Source organism: Stegostoma tigrinum, chromosome 29, assembly GCF_030684315.1.
Source record: "Stegostoma tigrinum isolate sSteTig4 chromosome 29, sSteTig4.hap1, whole genome shotgun sequence".
NCBI classification, from domain to species: Eukaryota; Metazoa; Chordata; class Chondrichthyes; order Orectolobiformes; family Stegostomatidae; genus Stegostoma; species Stegostoma tigrinum.
In genome coordinates, this window is record NC_081382.1 from 33,345,398 (window position 1) to 33,366,389 (window position 20,992).

The window sequence follows — 20,992 nt, forward strand, 5'->3', positions numbered from 1 at the left end:
TGAGATACACTGAAAAGTGTTGTATTATGTGCTAACCAGACAAATCATACCTTACATAGGTACATCAGGGTAAACAAACAATGCAAAATATAGTGTTACAGCTACAGAGAAGGTGCAAAGAAAGATGAACTCCATTACATGAAAGAATAGTTCATTAGTCTGATAACAGTGGGGAAGAAGCTATTCTTAAATCTGTTGGTACATTTTCAAATGTTTATCTTCTGCCCGTGCAAGTGAGCATAATCAGGTGTCTTTGATTATGCCGGTTGCTTTCCTGTGGCAGCAGAAGTGTAGACTGAGTCAGTGGAAGGAAGGCTCGTTTTCATTATGGACAGGCTGTGATCACACTGTAATTTCTTGCAGTCTTGGGCAGCGCAGTTTCCAAACCAAGCCATGCTGCATTTGGATAGAATGCTTTCTATGGTGCAATTATAAAAATTGTTAGGAATCATTGTGGACATGCTGAATTTCCTTGGCCTTCTGAGGCAGTAGAGGCAATGCTGGACTTTCTTGACTGAATGCTAGAATCTGTTATAAAGGATGTGATGAATGAACACTTGGATAAAAGCCATCTGATTGGGCTCAGTCAGCGTAGACTTGGGAATGGGAAATTGTGTTGACAAACCTGTTGGAGTTTTTAAGGATGTTACTGCCAAAATTGATAAAGGGGTGTTCAGTGGACGTAGTGTATTGGATTTTCAGAAGGCCTTTTGATAAGGTCCCCCATAGAGGGTTGGGTCGCAAAATTAAAGCACATAGTATCAAAATAGTGTAATCAGATAGATTAAGAATTGGCTTACAGCCAGAAAACGACAAGTAAGAAGAAATGAATCATTCTTACGTTGGCAGTTCTGTGATGAGTCTGGAACTGCAAGGATCAGTATTTGGGTCCCAACCATTCACAACATATCAGTGGTTTAGTTATGAGGACTGAATGTAGTAGTTCCAAATTTGCAAATGATACAAAGCTAACTGTGAATGTTTGTTGTGTGAAAGATGTGAAGAGGCTTCAGAAGGATTTCGATATGCTTAACGATTCCACAGGCATGGCAGATGGAACATAATGTGGAAAGGTAAGAGGTTATTTAGGAGGACAGCCAGCCATATAGAGTACTACCTAAATGGTACAAAGTTAGAAAATATGTCCTTGTCAATAAGTGACTGAAGGCTAACATGCAGGTGCTGTAAGCTATTCAGACTGCAAATGAAAGTTACTACAAGTGGATATGAGGGCTAGGGTAGTGAAGTTTTGCCTAAATTGTATAGAAGCTAAATTAATCTGCATCTAGATTGGTATGTGCAGTTTTAATCTCCTTACCTCAGGAAGGATATTACTGCCTTAGAAAGAGTGCAACAAAGGCTGCTGCAAATAAGATGTTTCCTCTGTTACAGTCTAGAACCAAGAGTTACAATTTTTAAAATAAGGGGGAATGCCATTTAGGACCAAAATGAGAAGAGATTATTTCACTCGGACAGTGATGAATCTTCGGAATTCTCCATCCTAGAGGGTTGTCGTTTTATCTCAGTCATTGAATATATTTAAAGCAGGAGTTGATAGATTTCCGATTAACAGTGGTGTAAAGGGTTACTGGATAATGTGGACAAATGATCAGCCAGTCATGATTGTCTTAAATGACTGACAGAGCAGGCTCAATGAGCTGAATGGCCTACTCCTGCTCCTGTTACAGAGACTTGGAGGAGAACCAGATATTGGGTCTCTCTTCTTCATAACCTAAGCTGTTTAAGACACAAGTCCATATTACATCACCATGGTGGTTGATGCTTCTGGTACTCCTCCATATTAACTCTTTCAGACCACATGTACAATATCCACTATATGTGAAACTGAGCTTGCCTTGGATTGTTAAATGTGTAGTGGATCCAGGATCAAAATGTGAATCCTCATCACTGTGCATTTGTTAACTGGATGCATCAAATCTGCCACACACCACCTCAGCACCAATAAACTCAGAAGATTGAACTCTGTATCCCAAATGGCTATACACTGCTGGACAGATTATCTGAACAACACATTGTTGAATAAACAGCATACCAGATTATTTACCTAACTTTTCTTGGTGTTTATTTGTGAGGCATTTGTCAATACAGAATTCCCTGTCATTCTTCAAATAGTGCTGTGCTATCTTAAACATCTATTTAAACCATCCAGATACACAGTTGAATCAAAACTGACTTTTCAAAAAGCAGTAGGCCATCACACTTGTGCCAGAGTGTCAGCAAGATTATTATTTAAGCTTTGATTTTGACTCAGTAAGCTTCTGATTCACAGACAAAGGTGCAGTGAACCGAGTCATATACCCTTCATTGACTGGAAATGCTAACCAGAAATAACTGCTGTTTGCCATTTTATTCTCAGCTGCTTCACACATCCCACATCAGCCTAACCATAATTTTTTACTGTTTAGTGCATTGCAGAGCATTACTGACATTTTAACCACTTTTTGGTATAATATATTACTACTTGTAAGCTAACTCTACCACTTCATTAAAATATATTTGTTCTTTTGAAGCTAAGCATTTTAACTAATGCTATAGCTCTGAAAAATAGATATAGAAACAATTCACCCTTGCTAAATATGACAACACATTTTCATTCCGAAAGGAAGAACTGTTTTTAAATTGGCTTTGTTTTCCCACCTGGCTTTTGGAAGAAAACTGTTTGCTAACAAATGTTCTGTTTTTCTATGTGTTACCTAAGCAGGTAGCTTCCACAGCATGCTGCATGAGCATATTATTTCTTTTTGGCCCTTTGTGTGAGACTTCTATTTCTTATTCTCTGTTACAGCAGCAGGACTGTCACCTGTCTCTATTATTGTGGTTTTCTTTATTCAGTCATGGGATATAAACAGAGTGTGTAGGGTCTAGGCCCGAAATGTCAGCTTTTGTGCTCCTGAGATGCTGCTTGGCCTGCTGTGTTCATCCAGCTTCACACTTTGTTATCTGGGATTCTCCAGCATCTGCAGTTCCCATTATCTCTGAGATATAAACAGTACTGGCTGAGCCAGCATCTAATGCCCAACCCTTGTTGGACCTTGTGGAGGTGGTGATAAACTGCCACCTCGAACTACTGCGGTCCATTTGGCACAGGTAAACCCACAATGCCTTTAGGGAGGGAGTTCTAGATGGTAGTGGTTGTGGATTTGGAAGATGCTATCTAACAAACCTTAGTGAATTTCTGCAATACATTTTGTATTGGTGGTATACACAGCTGCTACTGAATATTGGCAGAGGGAGTGAATGTTTTTGGATAGGGTGCCAGTTAAGTGGACTGCTTTGTCCTGCAAGATATGTAGTTTTTTGAGTGTTGGAGCTGCATCATTCGGGCAAGTGTGGAGTATTACATTACAACCCTGACTTGAGCATTGTTAGTCATGGACAGGATTTAGGGAGTTAGAAGGCAGGTTACTAGATTCCTAATATCTGACCTGCTCATGTAGCCACTCTGTTTATATGCTAGTCTAGTTCCGTGTCCGGTCAGTGGTAAATCCCAAGATGTTTATAGTGTAATATTCAGTGATGGTAATGCCTTCAGATGTCAAAGGGCATTGGTTAGATTCTCTCTTGTTGGAAGTGATCAACACTTGACACTTGGTGGCATGAACATCACTTGCCACTTGTTGGCGCAAATCTGGACATTGTGCATATTTTACTGCATTTGAACATAGACTGCATCAATATTTGAGGAGGCATGAATCGTGCTGTGCATTGTGCAGTCATGAGCAGACATTCCCAATTCAGACACGAGAAAGTCATTGAAGCAACTGAAGATGGTTGAGCTGGGAAACCACCCTGAGGAATTCCTACAGTGATGTGTTGGAACTGAGATGAATGACATCCAACAACCAAAACCAGCTTATTTTGCATTAGGCATGACTCCAACCAGTGGGGAGGTTTGCCCCTGATTCTCATTGATTCCAGTTTTACTGAGGCTCCTTGATAGCACATTTGATCAAATGCAGCCTTGTTGTTGAGGGCAGTCACTCTTCACCTCTGGAATTCAGCTCTTTTGTCCATGTTTGAACTGTAAAGCTTTAAAAAGGGCAGGAGATGACTGTCTCTGGTGAAACCCAAACCAAGCATCACTGAGCAGGTTATTGCTGAGCAAGTGCTACATGATAGCACTATTGTTGACATCTTTCATCAGTTTACTGATGATTGAGAGCAAATTGGTGAGATGGTAATTAACTGGACTGGATTGTTTTCAGCTTTTTGTGTACAGGACATCTCTGAGCAGTTTTCCACCTGGTCAGGTAGATGCGAGTATTCTGGACCAGCTTTGCAAGAGGTGAGCAAGTTCTGGAATGTGTTTTAAGTACTGTTGCCATTATGTTGACAGGACCATAACATTTGCAGTGCCCAGGACCACCAGTCATTTCTTAATAAACTGGAATCAATCTAACTAATTGAAAACTGGCATCTGTGATGTTGGAAATATCCAGAGGAGGCAAAGCTGAAGTTGTTACAAATGCTTCAGCTTTCTCTTTACACTGATATGCTGAATTCCCCCATCATTGAGGATGTTTGTGGAGCTACCTACTCTGGTGAGATGTTGAATTATCCACCACCATTCATGACTAGATGTTAACAGGATCGCAGAGCTTAGGTCTGATCTATTGATTGTTGAATTACTTAGCTCCGACTAACATCTGCTGTTTCAAACCAAACTGGTACTGTTTTGTGCTTCAATTTTAGGGATGCCTACTGTTGTTTCTGACACACCCTCCTGCACTCTTCATTGAACCAGGGTTGATTCTTTGACTTGATGGTGATGATACAGCAGGGGATGGGCTGCTAGATATGTCCCACAGTGCCTCATGGGTGCTCGTGTCTTGAGTTGTTGGATGTGTTTGAAGTCTGTCTCGTTTAGGGTGTTAATGCCACCCAACACAATGGAGGGTATCCTCAATCTGAAGGGGGTACAGAAAGAAAATACAATGTATTTTTCAAATGTGTTATAATGGGAAACTCAAATTAGTTCTTTTGTTATGCAAGTCAAAGCTGTGAGGGAGCAGTGATAGTCAGGTTCACAAATTACTAGAAGTAATGGGAAGAACAGCCCTTATTTCAAGGGAGCTGAAAAACCAAAGTGAGGAAGTGACGTTCTAATTTTTTGAGTTCTTCTGGGACTGATTTCTTCTTGCATACTGCTTTGATTTTTTTTTTGGTGCTAATACTTCAAATTTCTATTAGTTCAGCAAAGAGTTGCATTTCAGATAGTCATCAAAATAACTGAGAGCTTAAAGTGTTAGATTATAAATGCTAATTACATAAAGGAGTCCTGACGAAGGGTTTCGGCATAAAACATTGACTTTCTTGCTCCTCAGATGCTGTCTGATATGCTGTGCTGTTCCAGCCTCTCTCCTATAGACCTCAGATGCTAATGATATAAAGTTTATTTGTTCTTGTTCAAGTTCAAAAGCTTGAGCGATAATCTAATTGAGGTGCTTAAAGTGACAGAAGGACAGATACAGAGGAATTATTTCCAGGATTAACTTTGAGGTTAGAAAACAGCTTTGTCAGATGTGGATTCTTGGAGAGGGTCTTGCAATATATTGTTACTCATGGCATTGATGAGTCACTTTGGTCACGTCAGGTATGTGAAAGGTTAACAAGTAGTGAGGAGAGACTTATTTAATTCATGGGATGTAGATGTTGCTGATCTACAGAATACAGTTAAGAGTTGATCACATTGCTGTGGGTATGAAGTCACATGTAAACTATTCCAGGTGAGAATGGCAGATTTATTTCCCTGAAAGACATCAGTGAACCTGATTTCTTTTTAAACAACAATTGGCAGTAGTTACATGCTTGTCAGTAGACTAGCTTTTTCTTTATTTCAAGTATTTTTTTTAAATGAAATTAAAACTTCACCAGCAGCCATGGGATTTGAACCATTAGCCTGGGGTTCTGGATTAGCAATCCAGTGATTACCATTGACTGCAGGTGGGATAATGTACAGTCGTTAAATTCATTCTGATTTTATCCATTTTACTTCATTATTAGAATAGTGTGTTGTTTTGAGATATTGTGTAATACAATTTTACAAATTATTTAACTTTATAATTCTCAGGATAAAGTGTATTCAACTCTGAGGTAAATGTTGTGATTTTCAGAAATGCTCAACTAGTTGTTAACACAAGATGTTGACAAGTCTTACCTTTAACTTTAACCTTATTTCTGCAGCAACAGTAACTGATTAAACATGTTGATTAATTATAGTGGTTGTAAGAATATTTGTTGCATTAACTCACAGTAGAAAAATTCACAAAACTCTGTGATTATTATAGCCTAAGGCTCTGTGACCTGGTGTATTGAGTAACTTTCTCAAGTGTTCTTTGGGATTAAAAGCTCATTACAGCCTGCAGCCACATTTCACACAGCTAATGCGCAGAGCTGCATGTAATATAGTACATGTAAGAATTGTTTGACAGGTTTCTGAAAGTTTTCCCTGCAGTAAATGCAGCTGATGGCTAATAATGCCTTTTTATATTGCAGTTGCACTCAAATATAAGCTAATTATAAAATACAATATTTCAGAGCTCCTAACGTAAAATCCACTATCCGCTTTCAGAGCAATGCTCATACAGACAAATAACAGCCAACTGTGCATCTTAGTGTAATGAGTTCTTAAGGTAAGCCATGGCATTTTGGAGAAAGGGCCAAATAGAACCTAGTGGCTTATTTGGAGGCCAGGAGAAAAAGGCAAGAGGTACAAAAATATTTCCATTCCTCAGATTCTGAAACGCAGCCCCACACTGGATATACCACACTAAGATCTGGTAGTAATGATCATTTGACATGTTTACATTTCTTGTATTACTTTATACAACAGACTGTACTGTTCAGTCTTCTATAACATGCACTGAGATTGTTTTAAGTCTATTGTTAGAATGTTATTGTAAAGCAGATATATTTGTTTAATTTGGATATAGTTTCTCAGTTACATGAACATATTCTATCACAAAAAGGCAGCTTACAAGTAATCATCCAATATTTTCCCCCAAGAGTGTTCACTAACTTGAGTGTATCCAACTGAAAATTTCATGTACCCTATTGATCTGTTCTGTTTTGTACTTTATTATTGCAGGTCACACTTGGAAAGGTATTAAAAGCAATAGTTGTGATGAGGAGTTTATTCATTGATCGAACAATTGTTAAAGCATATAATGAAAACGTCTACACAGAAGATGGGAAGGTAGGATGTTTGAAACATTAACTTGATTTTTGAAAAAGGTCCTTGCAATATCTCAGTTATTTATCACATCAGTCTGGATATTACAACTGCTGATATTGTAAACTAAAATTGGAGAAATGCATGGAACCAAAGTGAGTCTCTAAGTTCTTTGCATCCTGGGAATGATAAACGGGAACTCCTGAAAGTAATGCAACTTTCATTGCACTCAACACTTTAGAGTAAATATTCAACATATTATAGTGTTTATTACAGAGAACAATGGCATCATAGCTAAATGATTTTAAAGTTAATGAACCAGTGATGTTTGATTAAATACAAAGGATTGAAGGCTAACAAATTACCTCAACCAGTAGCATGTAGGTTGCTATGTAGGAGACAGGAGAGGGGCATTGGTTTTCGTAACAAAGGAATAATTGTACCACTGAACATTACAGGATAGAAAACACATTTGTGCTTAAAATGATGACCAATCTATGCTAATTAACCTGTTGTAAGCCAACATCCAATTGACAGATGAAAAACTGGAAACCATTCTAAGGTAAAGGTAGAGGAGGACTTGAGCATCTGTAAAGAAACCTAGATTTACAGCTTATTCCTCTGAATTTGAGGTTGATTCATTCAATTTGACAAATAATACAACTTTTTAGACCCCTCAAATTGGTGTTTTATTTGCCCCAATTAAACTATCTCTATTTTTAGCATAAATAATTATTTTAAATATGAAGAACAAGCTGTGGAAGAGAATGATCCTGCTTAATTTTGAGAATAGAACAAGAAATGTTATATAGAAAACAACATGTCACCGTTCATGACTTGTGATTCTGAACTTGGAAATCCATCTGCTCTTCCACATCACCAGATCCTTCTGCAGTATCCTTCAGATCCATGTCTGTTAGCATTTGAGAAACCTGTTTCTTAAAGTGCTTTTATATCCAGGTGACCATACTCAAGAATATTAAAAGTCTAACCTTTTTAATGTTGCCACATCATTAGCCTGACCAGAAATAATGGCTAAATGTGAAATTATTTTGCCACTCTACTCCGATAAAATGTGAGCACCCTATTTTATTGGAGACAGTTGAGAGAAGATTCACTATGATGATCAATGGTATGGAGGGATTGTCTCATGAGCAAAAACTAAACAGGTTGGGACTCTAATGGATCCTAATAAATGGCAATGGATCAGGATCAAGGGACTGAATGGACTATTCCTGTCCGTATGTCTCATGGCCTTAGAGTTCTGACTTGGGATTTAGTCTATCTCTGATAGTGCTATTCACTTCCAACAATTTAAATAACTGCTGTTAACTCCTCTTTCTTCCTCTTCTCTGATCAGCTTTTAATCTATTTTTCTTCTGCAATGGTACTTTGTGTGGTACTTTGTCAAAAGTTACTTGAAAATCCATGTGTATTGCGTCCAATGTACTTCTTTAAAAAATGTAACATATACCATCTCTACAAAATTGATAGAAATTCCTATAATATATAGCTTATTTTAATTTTTGGAAATCTTCCAATCAAAGTAAAAGTCTTCAGAATCAACAGCAAACCAAGGATCAGGAGTTACTTTTTAAAGGAGGCACTAAATGAAATAGGATATCCAGTATGGGGGCAGTGTTGCTGACTGGAGTGTGACAGGAATTGGTGTTTGAAACTCTTTAAACAGTACATAAATTGCCAAGGTGCTGAAAGCGTGTATAAACTAGTTAAACAGCAGAATACTAAAATAATCAGTAGAATATTGGGTAGTCGATGGCCTAGTGGTACTATCACTGGACTGTTAATTCAGAGACCCTGGTAATATTCTGGAGACCTGGGTTTGAATAATGCTGTGGCAGATGGTGGAATCTGAATTCACTGAAACATCTGGAGTTGAGTCCAAAATTGACCATGAATCCATTTGTTGATCATTGAAGAAAACAATCTGATTCACTAATTCCTTTTAGGGAAGGAAACTGCCATCCTTACTTAGTCTGGCCTCCATGTGACACCAGACCCACAGGTTGAAACTTAAGCACCCTCAGAAGAATTAGAGATGGACAGTAATTGTTGGGCTAGCCACCGACGCCCTCATCTGAGAGTGAATTTTAAAAAAGGATACAACTGAAACTGCATGTCACTTAAAGACTTTGGTTCAGTTCTAAAATTCTGTAAACAAATGAAATTTTCTCTTAACATGAACTGCTGGAGGTTGGGAGAAAAATTGTGCAATTTTTGTGAATAAAAACAGAACATAAAGATTTAGAATGCTATACATGACTTTCATTATCTTTGATTTGATTAAAAATCAGTTTGATTTTGATAATTGAGCATCAGAAACACCTCACTTAAGTGAGAATCTCCAAACCAAATGACTGAGAAATCCTCACAAGTAGAGTTTCCAGAAGATTAGAGCACAAATCAGCAAGAACTAAAATCTGGAGACTAAAGAATAGTTAAGTCTGCTATTGAAGGCCAACTGATTTGCACCATTTTGCTTACCTGATAGTGCTGGAAAATGTGTTGCTGCTTGTCTAACTTAGACCACCCTACCTGTTAAGAGAGTTATTCATTGGATTATCTAAAGGGAGTAGATTGTGTGCTATTATCACAAAAACAACATGGAAGTCTTGTCGAAGATAGAAGAAGTTATTTCTCTTTCCTGTAAAGCTGTTCCCATTGTTGGATATAGGCACCTTGTGACAGGATAGAGCAACTAACTTTATCACTATGGAAGATGCAAATTTAGGACTTTCTCATGGAACTAGGGAATTCTGGGATTTCAAACCTCCTCTGTGATTTGCATGTATGTCAAAAGTCAAAGTTTGATAAACTTAAACCAATCTCAGACTGGAAACAGTAGAGTCCTTGTCCCATCTGATACCTACCTTTCCATGCCTTTGTTGCATCCTACCTTATGACAGCCCTTGACAACTGAAGGCTACCCCCAATACTGGGGCAGTTGTAATTGGGAATGTACAAGAGACCAGAATTAGATGAGTGAGTTTTGTAGATTTGGAGGACAACAAAGAGATCAGGAGGGATGAGACCATTGGTGGTATTTGTAAGCAAGATGGAAATTTTAAAATGAAGCCATTACTTGTCCAGATTCATTCTAGATCCATGAGCATAGGCATGATAACAGATTGGAACTTAACTGGGTTTCAAGATATGGACAGCCAAGGTTTGAATCACCTCAGGTATTTCTAACTCTGAGTATAGAATTTGGGTGTCCAACCAACCGTCATTTAATATCACCAGTATGTTCAATAAGTAACTTGTATGGGCATATTTACAAAGCATGTCAACTAACGCTTAGAGGTGAGTCAATTTTGACTCCTTAAAAGACATTGATTAATGTAGTGTACTAGACTGTAGATAATTGAACATGAAAACATAGTTAGATAACAGTACCTTTTTATTTTAGAGTATAAATGGTTTACTCTTCAGTAGATACTGGCTCACTTGTATGAGTGCATTCTGTGACCTCAAATTGTGCTTATTTTGTCTTTGAGAATTTCAGTACTGCACAGCAAGTATGAGCTATTGATCACTTAAGCGTTAGATGGCTATCCCAGGACTATTTGTTCATTGACATATTAACTAATTCGCTCTCTTTGATGTATTGAATATGACACGTTCTAGCTTTCATGCCAAAGTGCATTTCAGCAGTTAAGGCAGTTCACTGTTTGATTCCTAGCTGCCACGTTGCAAGTTTGAACCTTGCTGTTACGTGATGAACATGAGCACAACTTGGCTGTTAGAATCTGGCTTTTCTTTTTGGGCCAGCAGTAAATTGACCAAACTGTAAACTTCAGCAACCTTGACTTTCCAAAAGCCAGAATACCCCGGAGTTTTGTATTAAGGCCATCCTGATTGCCTGACAAAGCTGACTCCATGAGAAAAGCTTAGGAAATTGCAGATTCTGAAGGGCAATTCTCATGCATCTGAAATCTTCCAGGAACATCCATTAATACAGATAATTTGGAGGATTTGGACTCCTCCAGGAATTAACAAAAGATTGAAAATCTACTGACTCCTTGGTCGCTGTTGAACTGATCTCTCAAACCTCCCAAAAATAACAAGAACACCCTCTCCAAATCTACCATTTTGTGCCCACCCACAGCTTGTGTGCATAACCATTTTAACTGTCCAATGAAATTTCTAAACCAGTCTGTTTCTTCTTTGGATGCAAAATTATCTTTGAGACAACCTGGCAAGAAATATCAGCATTTGGTTAACTTTTTTGAAATAGAGTTGTTGATTCAAAGCCCCTTCTAACTTATTCTGCTTAATATCTATATTTAAAGGCCTCAACTTGATTTCTAGTCTTTTAAAATTTACAGACAAACTTTATAAGGATTTCCAAAGCCTCTATTTGTTGAACTTCTAGCTCTGAGAATAGTTTTCCATCTGATCTTGCTTCTAGTAGGAAGCAACAATGCAAGGCATTTTTCTTTTGTTTTGTTTCTTGTTGATGGTGACAATCTGTATCTATGTATCCATTACAATTTTTCCTTTATTATAAACTGTTCATATCTGAGTAGGAAGTCACATCCCAATATTTTGCACTTTGTTTCAGCTGTTCTTGTCTAAACTTACTCCAGTTACAGTCTAGTAGAATCTTAGAGATAGAACATAGAACAGTACAGCACAGAACAGGCCCTTCAGCCCACAATGTTGTGCCGACCATTGATCCTCATGTATGCACCCTCAAATTTCTGTGACCATATGCATGTCCAGCAGTCTCTTAAATGTCCCCAATGACCTCACTTCCACAACTGCTGCTGGCAACGCATTCCATGCTCTCAACTCTGTGTAAAGAACCCGCCTCTGACATCCCCTCTATACTTACCTCCAACCAGCTTAAAACTATGACCCCTCATGTTAGCCTTTTCTGCCCTGGGAAATAGTCTCTGGCTATCAACTCTATCTATGCCTCTCATTATCTTGTATACCTCAATTAGGCCCCCTCTCCTCCTCCTTTTCTCCAATGAAAAGAGTCCGAGCTCAGTCAACCTCTCTTCATAAGATAAGCCCTCCAGTCCAGGCAGCATCCTGGTAAACCTCCTCTGAACCCCCTCCAAAGCATCCACATCTTTCCTATAATAGGGCGACCAGAACTGGACGCAGTATTCCAAGTGCGGTCTAACCAAAGTTTTATAGAGCTGTAACAAGATCTCACGACTCTTGAACTCAATTCCCCTGCTAATGAAAGCCAAAACATCATATGCTTTCTTAACAACCCTGTCCACTTGGGTGGCCATTTTAAGAGATCTATGTATCTGCACACCAAGATCCCTCTGTTTCTCCACACTGCCAAGAATCCTATCCTTAATCCTGTACTCACTTTTCAAATTCGACCTTCCAAAATGCATCACCTCGCATTTATCCAGGTTGAACTCCATCTGCCACCTCTCAGCCCATCTCTGCATCCTGTCAATGTCCCGCTGCAGCCTACAACAGCCCTTTATACTGCCAACGACACCTCCAACCTTTGTGTTGTCTGCAAACTTGCTGACCCATCCTTCAATCCCCTCATGCAAGTCATTAATAAAAATTACAAAACAGTAGAGGCCCAAGGACAGAGCCCTGTGGAACACCACTCACCACTGACTTCCAGGCAGAATATTTTCCTTCTACTACCGCTTGCTGTCTTCTGTTGGCCAGCCAATTCTGTATCCAGACAGCTAAGCTCCCCTGTATCCCATTCCTCCTGACCTTCTGAATGAGCCTACCATGGGGAACCTTATCAAATGCCTTGCTGAAGTCCAAATACACCACATCCACAGCTCAACCCTCATCAACTTTTCTAGTCACATCCTCAAAGAACTCGATGGGGGCAGGTCATGCTGACTGCATTTAATAAAGCCATGCTCTTCCAGATGGTCATAAATCCTATCCCTCAGAATCCTTTCTAACACCTTGCAGATGACAGACGTGAGACTTACTGGTCTGTAATTGCCAGGGATTTTCCTATTTCCTTTCTTGAAGAGAGGAATTACATTTGCCTCTCTCCAGTCCTCAGGTACGACTCCAGTGGAGAGTGAGGTCGCAAAGATCTTCGCAAGTGGCGAAGCAATTGCATTTCTCGTTTCCCAAAGCAGCCAAGGACAAATCTGGTCTGGGCCTGGCGACTTGTCAATCTTAATGTTTGACAAAATTTTCAGCACATCAGCTTCCTCTATCTCGATCCATTCCAGCATGCACACCTGCTCTTCAAAGGTTTCATTCACTACAAAGTTGGTTTCTTTCGTAAAGACAGAAGCAAAAAACTCATTTAGGGCTTCCCCTACCACCTCAGACTCCACACACAAGTTCCCTATGCTATCCCTGATCGGCCCTACTCTTTCTTTGACCATTCTCTTATTCCTCACATACATGTAAAATGCCCTTGTGTTCTCCCTAATCTGTTCTGCCAAGCCTTTCTCGTGCCCCCTCCTGGCTCTCCTCAGACCATTTTTGAGCTCTTTCCTCGCCTGCCTGTAATCCTCTAGAGCTGAGCTTGACCCTAGCTTCCTCCACCTTTTGTAAGCTACCTTCTTCCTTCTGACGAGAAGCTCCACCGCGCTCGTCATCCAGGGTTCCTTTATCTTACCCCTTCTTGCCCGGCTCAGAGGGACATACTTATTCATCACTTGCAACAACTGTTCCTTAAACAAACAAACAGTCTCCACATGTCTATAGTGCCTTTACCATGGAACAATTGCTCCCAGTCCATGCTTCCTAACTCCTGTCTAATCGCATCATAGTCTCCTCTTCCCCAATTAAATATCCTCCCATTTTGCCTAATCCTCTCCTCCTCCATAGCTGTGTAGAATGTGAGGCAGTTATGGTCACTATCACCAAAATGCTCTCCCACCACAAGATCTGATACCTGCCCCGGCTCGTTTCCAAGCACCAAGTCTAGAATGGCCTCTCCCCTCGTCGGCCTGTCAACGTACTGAGTTAGGAAACCCTCCTGAACACACCTTACAAAAACAGTTCCATTCAAATCTTCTGCTCGAAGGAGGTTCCAATCAATATTGGGAAAGTTAAAGTCACCCATTACAACAACCCTACTACGTCGGCACTTTTCCAAAAATCTGCCGACCTATGCTTTCTTCAATCTCCCTGCTGCTATTGGGGGGCCTAACGAGGTGACTACTCCCTTGCTGTTCCTAATTTCCACCCACACTGACTCGGTAGGCAGATCTTCCTCAACAATGGAAGCTTCTGTAGCTGTGATACTCTCTCTGATTAGTAGTGCTACACCCACTCTTCTTTTTTCCCCCCCCCTCCCTATTCTTTTTAAATGCTCTAAACCCTGGAACATCCAGCAACCATTCCTGCCCCTGAGAAACCCATGTCTGTTATGGCCACAACATCATAGCACCAGGTACTGATCCATGCTCTAAGTTCATCACTTTTATTCCTGATACTCCTTGCATTAAAGCAAACACACTTTAACTGATCCCTTGGTTCCTTCCCAGGAAAATCCTTCCCACTAGCTGGTCTACCTCTTGCTACTGCCTCACCTGCATCAACGCTCACCTCTGGTATACAGCTCAGGTTCCCACCCCCCTGCCATACTGCCTCCAGCAGTATCCAAAACGGTATACTTATCGCTGAGGGGAATGCCCACAGGGGATCTCTGCACTGTCTGTCTGTCCCTTTCCTCCCCCTAACTGTAACCCATCTATCCTTGTCCTGAGCCTTAGGAGTGACCAACTCCCGGTAACTCCTCTCGATTACACCCTCTGCCTCCTGAATGATCCGTAGTTCATCCAGCTCCAGCTCCATTTCCCTAACACTGTTTTCAAGGAGCTGGAGTTGGGTGCACTTCCCCAGATGTAGCCAGCAGAGACGTGTGCCATGTCTCCCACCTGCCACATTCTGCAGGAGGAGCAAGCAACTGCCCTAGCATCCATACCCACTCAGTACTAATGATGAACAGCACAGAACCAGACCTTTTAGTCCAACTCGTCTATGCCCCAACCAGATATCTTGAATATATCTAACCCCATTTGCCAGCATTTGGCCCATATCCCTCTAAACACTTCCTCTTCATACACCAATCCAGGTGACTTATAAATGCTGTAATTGTACCAGCCTCTGCCACTCCCTCTGGCGCCTCATTCTGTACATGCACCACCCTCTGCATGAAAAAGTTGCCCCTTAGGTCCCTTTTAAATCTTTCCCCTCTCACCTCAAACCTGTGCCCTTTAGTTTTGACTCTCACACCCCAGGGAAAAGACCTTGTTTATTTATTTATCCTATCTATGCTCCTCATGATTTTATAAACCTCTCTAAGGTTACCCTTCAGCCTTCAATGCTCCAGGGGAAATAGCACAGCCTATTCAGGCTTTCCCTCTAACTTAAACTCGCCAGCCCTGGCAACATCCTTCTAAATCTTTTCAGAACCCTTCCAGGTTTCACAACATCTAATAAAGGCAAGCATACCGAATGCCACCTTCACTGCAACTATCTACCTGCAGCTCCACTTTCAAGGAACTATGAACCTGCACTCCAATGTCTCTTTTTGTTCAGCAGTGTTTGAAAATAACTTAATTTCTTATCCTCACTTTTAGATAACCATCATCTACAACCAATGTCTTTTAAAATCCATCTGGACTGTGCAATAGAAGACCAAGACACCTCACCCAGTCTTATAGCTCCTTCCACACACTGGTGCTATCTGTTCCTCTTTAATATCCCTCTAATGAATTAATTCCAATCACCTGCTTAACCAGATGCTGTATTAATAAGGCTGTTTCAGAGATGGTAGGAACTGCAGATGCAGGAGAATCTGAGATAACAAGGTTTAGAGCTGGTTGAACACAGCAGGCCAAGCAGCATCAGAGGAGCAGGAAGGCTGACATTTCGGGCCTAGTCCCTTCAGAAATTTCTGAAGAAGGGTTTAGGCCTGAAACGTCAGCCTTCCTGCTCCTCTGCTGCTTGGCCTGCTTTGTTCATCCAGCTCTACACCTTGTTATATTAATCATTTCACTCTTGTCACTCTCTCCATAAATTGTAAAGAAAATTTTCATGGTTTTGTTTATTTACTTTAGTTACTCATATTCATCCTGTGCCCTTGATTCATTGTGGTGTGAAATGTTTTCTGAACAATATGTTGCTCATTTTCTTATTTACAATGAGCTAATCTCTTATCCGGAAGATCCGTGATCTGTTCAGAAATTCCTTCTGTCTAAATTTTTCTTGCTGCTGACTGTCAGTATGCTGAAGCATTCAGGACACGAACAACTGAATATTTAAATCTGAAACACTTTAATTAAGATTCAGTCAAACCCTTGCCTTGTCCATTTTATATATACATCTTACAATGTATAGTTGTGTGAGAGGCTCTGTTTGTTCCAAGTACCTACTGTAAACATATTGCAGTGTGCAAGCAAGAGAACTGATGCAAATTAGATAATGTCATTGTACTTGTGTACTATGGTTGACAGTTGTAATGGAAATAAATGCAATGCTTTCTCTTGCCTTAAAGAGAGACCATTTTGAATTAGGGGACAAGCATCAGTGAAAATGAAAGTAGAATATAGCTCAAAGATGTGTCTAAATAAGTATGTTTGTGCATTTATATATGCATAATGTGCGCGCGCGCGTGTGTGTGTCTCCATGACACAATCAACTGCATTTATATTTTATAATGTATGCTAAATAGTATGAAAAATAATTAATTGAAATGCAATAGCTGGAAAAAGATTAAATCTGATCTCTCAATTAAAATGTTTTATTTCATTAGGGAAAGAAAGGATCATGATCTTGTAGTCTTACCGTGGGTATTTTATTTCCTGAAGCATTGGTGACTTGCTAATTTAACACTGTTAAAGATGCCTATGCAGTCCTGACTGAATTTCAGCTAAAACCACTGGGGTCATGCTTTTGCCATGGCATTGTTAATTACCTAGAAACAGGAGCAAAGAGGCACCTCCCAGAGTAACAGAGGGAGAAGAATTCTATCAAAGCATAGGTTCAAAGATGCTGAAATCTGTCTCCTGGGTCATTTCTGATCCCCAATCCTTCTGACTTCAAAGTAAGATGTCTTTCGAAGAGGGGGCGCTGAATTTGATTCTTTAATCAGTGCTGACACAAGCCCTGTTTGATATTAGAAGCAGGGAACAGTTTGATATGTGCTATCCTTTTGAAATCATTCTGATGACCTTCAGAAACCTTCATTACTGACTTACCAGGAGGAAAAACCTGCAGCAAGATAGGATTGGGTTTAATTTAGATGCTGTAAGTGCCTGAAATTGTGCTTGCAGTATTTATTACAAATACAGTGCTTGATTGAAAATGAATAGATGAGCAGTAATGTAAAAGTGAAGTGCATTATTTAATTTGTTGACTTTTTGATCTGTTGGAATGAAGGTGTGAGCATTTTTCCACAAGTCAACATGATCAAGAGTAGTCCTCTATTGGAGCTTATCAGCGGGCCTAAACAGATTGATTTTCATCTGTTTACACTCCATTTATATATTGCACTACTCCTTTCAGTTGACCTTTTTCTCCTAATACAAGTTTTGATTTGGGCAGTGGTGTAACTTTCTGTTCAGACATTTTTATCAGGAAAACCAATATGGATGCTACAAAGAGAAATATTTTTCAAAAGGCCTTGCTTTTAAGTAATAACTAATAATATTCCAAATCATTCTTCATAATCCATCCATAATCCATCCAGTCACTTTTTTTTGCCTGATATCATTGTGTGTGGAATAACAAACATTCCATGAACTGCAGAAGGAAAAGAGTTTGATTTTTTTTATTTACTCTGGTCCGCCTCCCTGAATACTTTTGTTTCCCCTCCCATTGTGAAACATTCCAATAACCATTGTCTCAGCTAATAAACTGGGAAAAGAAGTTCCTAGCAAGTTGTGCACGCCTGACAAGCTTAAATCAGCAGGTATCACCTCCTTGAAAATGTAAGGGCCATATGTGCCCAAGGCAGAATAAATTTACCTAGTGACTAGCTAAGATGCAGACTTGGAAAGTCCTGAAATTGATCCTAGTTTAGCTGAGTTTATTGCGCTTGGGCAGTAGGCGCAGCTGCAGTTGGTCTCTGCACACTTCTTAAGTGGGGGTGAATCAGTGAGATACCTGCTAGCATTCTTGAATGACATCCGGAAGTGGACTGAAGATCAATAGGATCAGGCTTAATATGAATACTAACCAAGGTCAAACAGTTTGTGAAGTACATTATAGATTGCACATGATTAATGCCCAGTGGGACAGGTTGGGGGTTTGGTACTGATTACTAATCAAACAGTAAGCCAGCAAGAAACCAAAGGGGAAGGAAATGCAGTGATTGATTCTCACGTTACGGAGGAGGGATATTTGGCCCACCTCTAAGCAATATCCAATTAGTTAAAATACCTACTTTTCTTTCCCTAATGTGCTGAAAATATTTTCTGTGTATGACCAACTTTTTCCTGAAATATGCTTACAGATGTTGAATCTGCTTTCACTACCAATCAGGCAGAGAGCTCTAATTCATAATTTCTTGCTGGGACCTTTCACAACCTTTTATTTTAATAAGTCATTTTAAATGTATACCTTATGCTTATCAGCCACCCACCAGTGTAAACTGTGTTGCTGTTTATTTACTCTATCAACATCTCCTGATTTTGGACATGGAAGGACTAAACTGAATAGAGAGTGGGGTGGCTTCAGTTGCATGGAAAATTATGAAAAGTTAAAGGGGAGAGCGCTCAGCACAGGTTAAAGTTTCCATGTGCTAGGACAAAAGATGGAAAAGCTCAGTATTCTATCTTTAGGCACAGCGGATGAGGGGACAAGTATGAGAAGGAGATTAGTCAATGCAGGACTGAGGGTATTGTACTTAAATGCACACAGTATACAAAACAAGGTAAATGAGCTTGTCGCTCAGATTGAAATTGGTAGTTATGATGACATTAGTATCACAGAGATGTGGCTGCAAGGCGATCAGGGCTGGATATTAAGTATCCAAGGATACATGCCCTGTCAAAAAAACGGGCAGATGGGCCGAGTAGGCGGGGTTGCCTTGTCAGTAAGAAATGAAATAAAATCAATTGCAAGAAATGATATTGGAAAGTGTAGGATGTGTGTGTATGTAGATTTGAGGGAACCTCAAAGGAAAAAGACCATGATGGGAGTTGTGTACGGGCCTCCTAGCAGCAGTCAGGATTTGAGAATAAATCAGGAGAAAGAAAAGGCATGTAAGAAAGGCACTATTACAATAATAATGGGGCTTCAATATGCAGGTGGACAGGGAAAATCAGGTTGGCAGCAGATCTCCAGAAAAGGAATTCCTGGAATGTCTACAAGATTTTTTGGAGCAGGTTGTGGTAGAGCTCGTGAGGTAACAGGCAGTTCTGGTTTAAGTGGTGTGTAAAGAAACAGACTCTAATACGGAGCTGAAGGTGAAGAAACGCCTTAAGGACAACGATTATAATATTATAGCATTCACCCTGCAGTTTCCAAGAGAGAAGACTGAATTGGATGTAGTGGCATTACAATTGAGTAAAGGTACAAAGACTTGAGGGAGGAGCTGGCCAGTGTTGATTGGAAGGGAAGCCTAGCAGGACAAACAGTGGAGCAGCAATGGCAGGAGTTTCTGTGGGTAATTTGGAAGGCACAGCAGAAATTCATCCCAATAAATAAGAAACGTATTAAGCGGAGGATGAGGCAACCACGGCCGATGAGGGAAGACAGACGGCATAAAAACAAAAGAAAAAGCATCCAATGTGGTGAAGATTAGTGAGGAGCCAGAGGATTGGATGCCTTTAAAAATCAGCAGAGGGTAACTTAAAAAAGCAGTGGGGGTGAGTGGGAAAGGTGAACTAATAGAAAAACCTAGTTAGTAATATAATAGAAGATTGTGAGAGGTTTTCTTAGATATCTTAAAGGTACGGGAGAGGCAAGAGTGAGCAGTGGATTGCTGGAGAAGTAGTAATGGGGAACAAAGAAATCGCAGGGGAACTGAATAAGTACTTTGCATAGGTACTTTCACAGCGGAGGATGCAACCAACATGCCAGAACTTCAAGTGTCAAGGGCAGAGGTGAATTTAGTGACCATCACTAAGGAGAAGATGCTGGGGAAGCAAAAAGGTCTGAAGGCAGATAAATCACCTAGACCAGATGGACTACTTCCTAGAGTTCTGAATGAGATAGCTAAGAACATTATAGACAATTGGTGATCTCTCTCGAATTATTTGAGCCAGGGAGCGTTCCAGAGGACTTGAAAATGGCTAATGTAATACTCCTGTTTACGAAGGGAGGGAGGCAGAAGACAGGAAGTTATGGGCCAGTCAGTCGTTGGTGAGATTTTTAGAGTCCATTTTTAAGCATGAGATCGAGGAGTACTTAAAAGTGCATGGTAAATTAGGGAAAGTCATCAAGGGGAGTGCATGCCAGATAATTCTGTTAGAATTCTTTGAGGAGGTAATGAGCAAATTAGACAGAGGAGAGCCAGTGTATGTGATCTATTTGGATTTTCAAAAGCCTTTGATAAAGTGCATATCCTGACTTTAGAGGGAGTAAATATTCAGAGTAATCGTTAAGCTCCAATTCAAATGAACTTCTTTATCCTGGATGATTATAACATCACTGTTAAGTGAAACCCATTCTGGCTACGGACTTTAGATAACTGGCTAAAGTCCACATTGCTATTCCTCAGCCACTGTTAAATGTACAGTTTTAAAATGTACCAGAAAGAATAAGATATTGAGATGCATAAGAGCAATATCACTTAATTCTCAGGATTAGCACATTCGATCCCTGCAAATGTATTATAAATCACAAACACATTATAGACAA

The 20,992-nt window shown here is 40.0% G+C and overlaps 1 protein-coding gene across 2 annotated transcripts in view; it reads left to right on the forward strand.

Moving 5' to 3' along the window:
• The window catches only part of med27 (mediator complex subunit 27), a 281,704-nt gene that overhangs the window by 235,053 nt on the left and 25,659 nt on the right, over positions 1 to 20,992 (forward strand). For both annotated transcript variants that reach the window (XM_048558447.2, XM_048558448.2), the window contains one exon: positions 7,109 to 7,216. In XM_048558447.2, the coding sequence (XP_048414404.1) occupies positions 7,109 to 7,216 (108 nt within the window). The remainder of the gene's footprint in view (positions 1 to 7,108; positions 7,217 to 20,992) is intronic.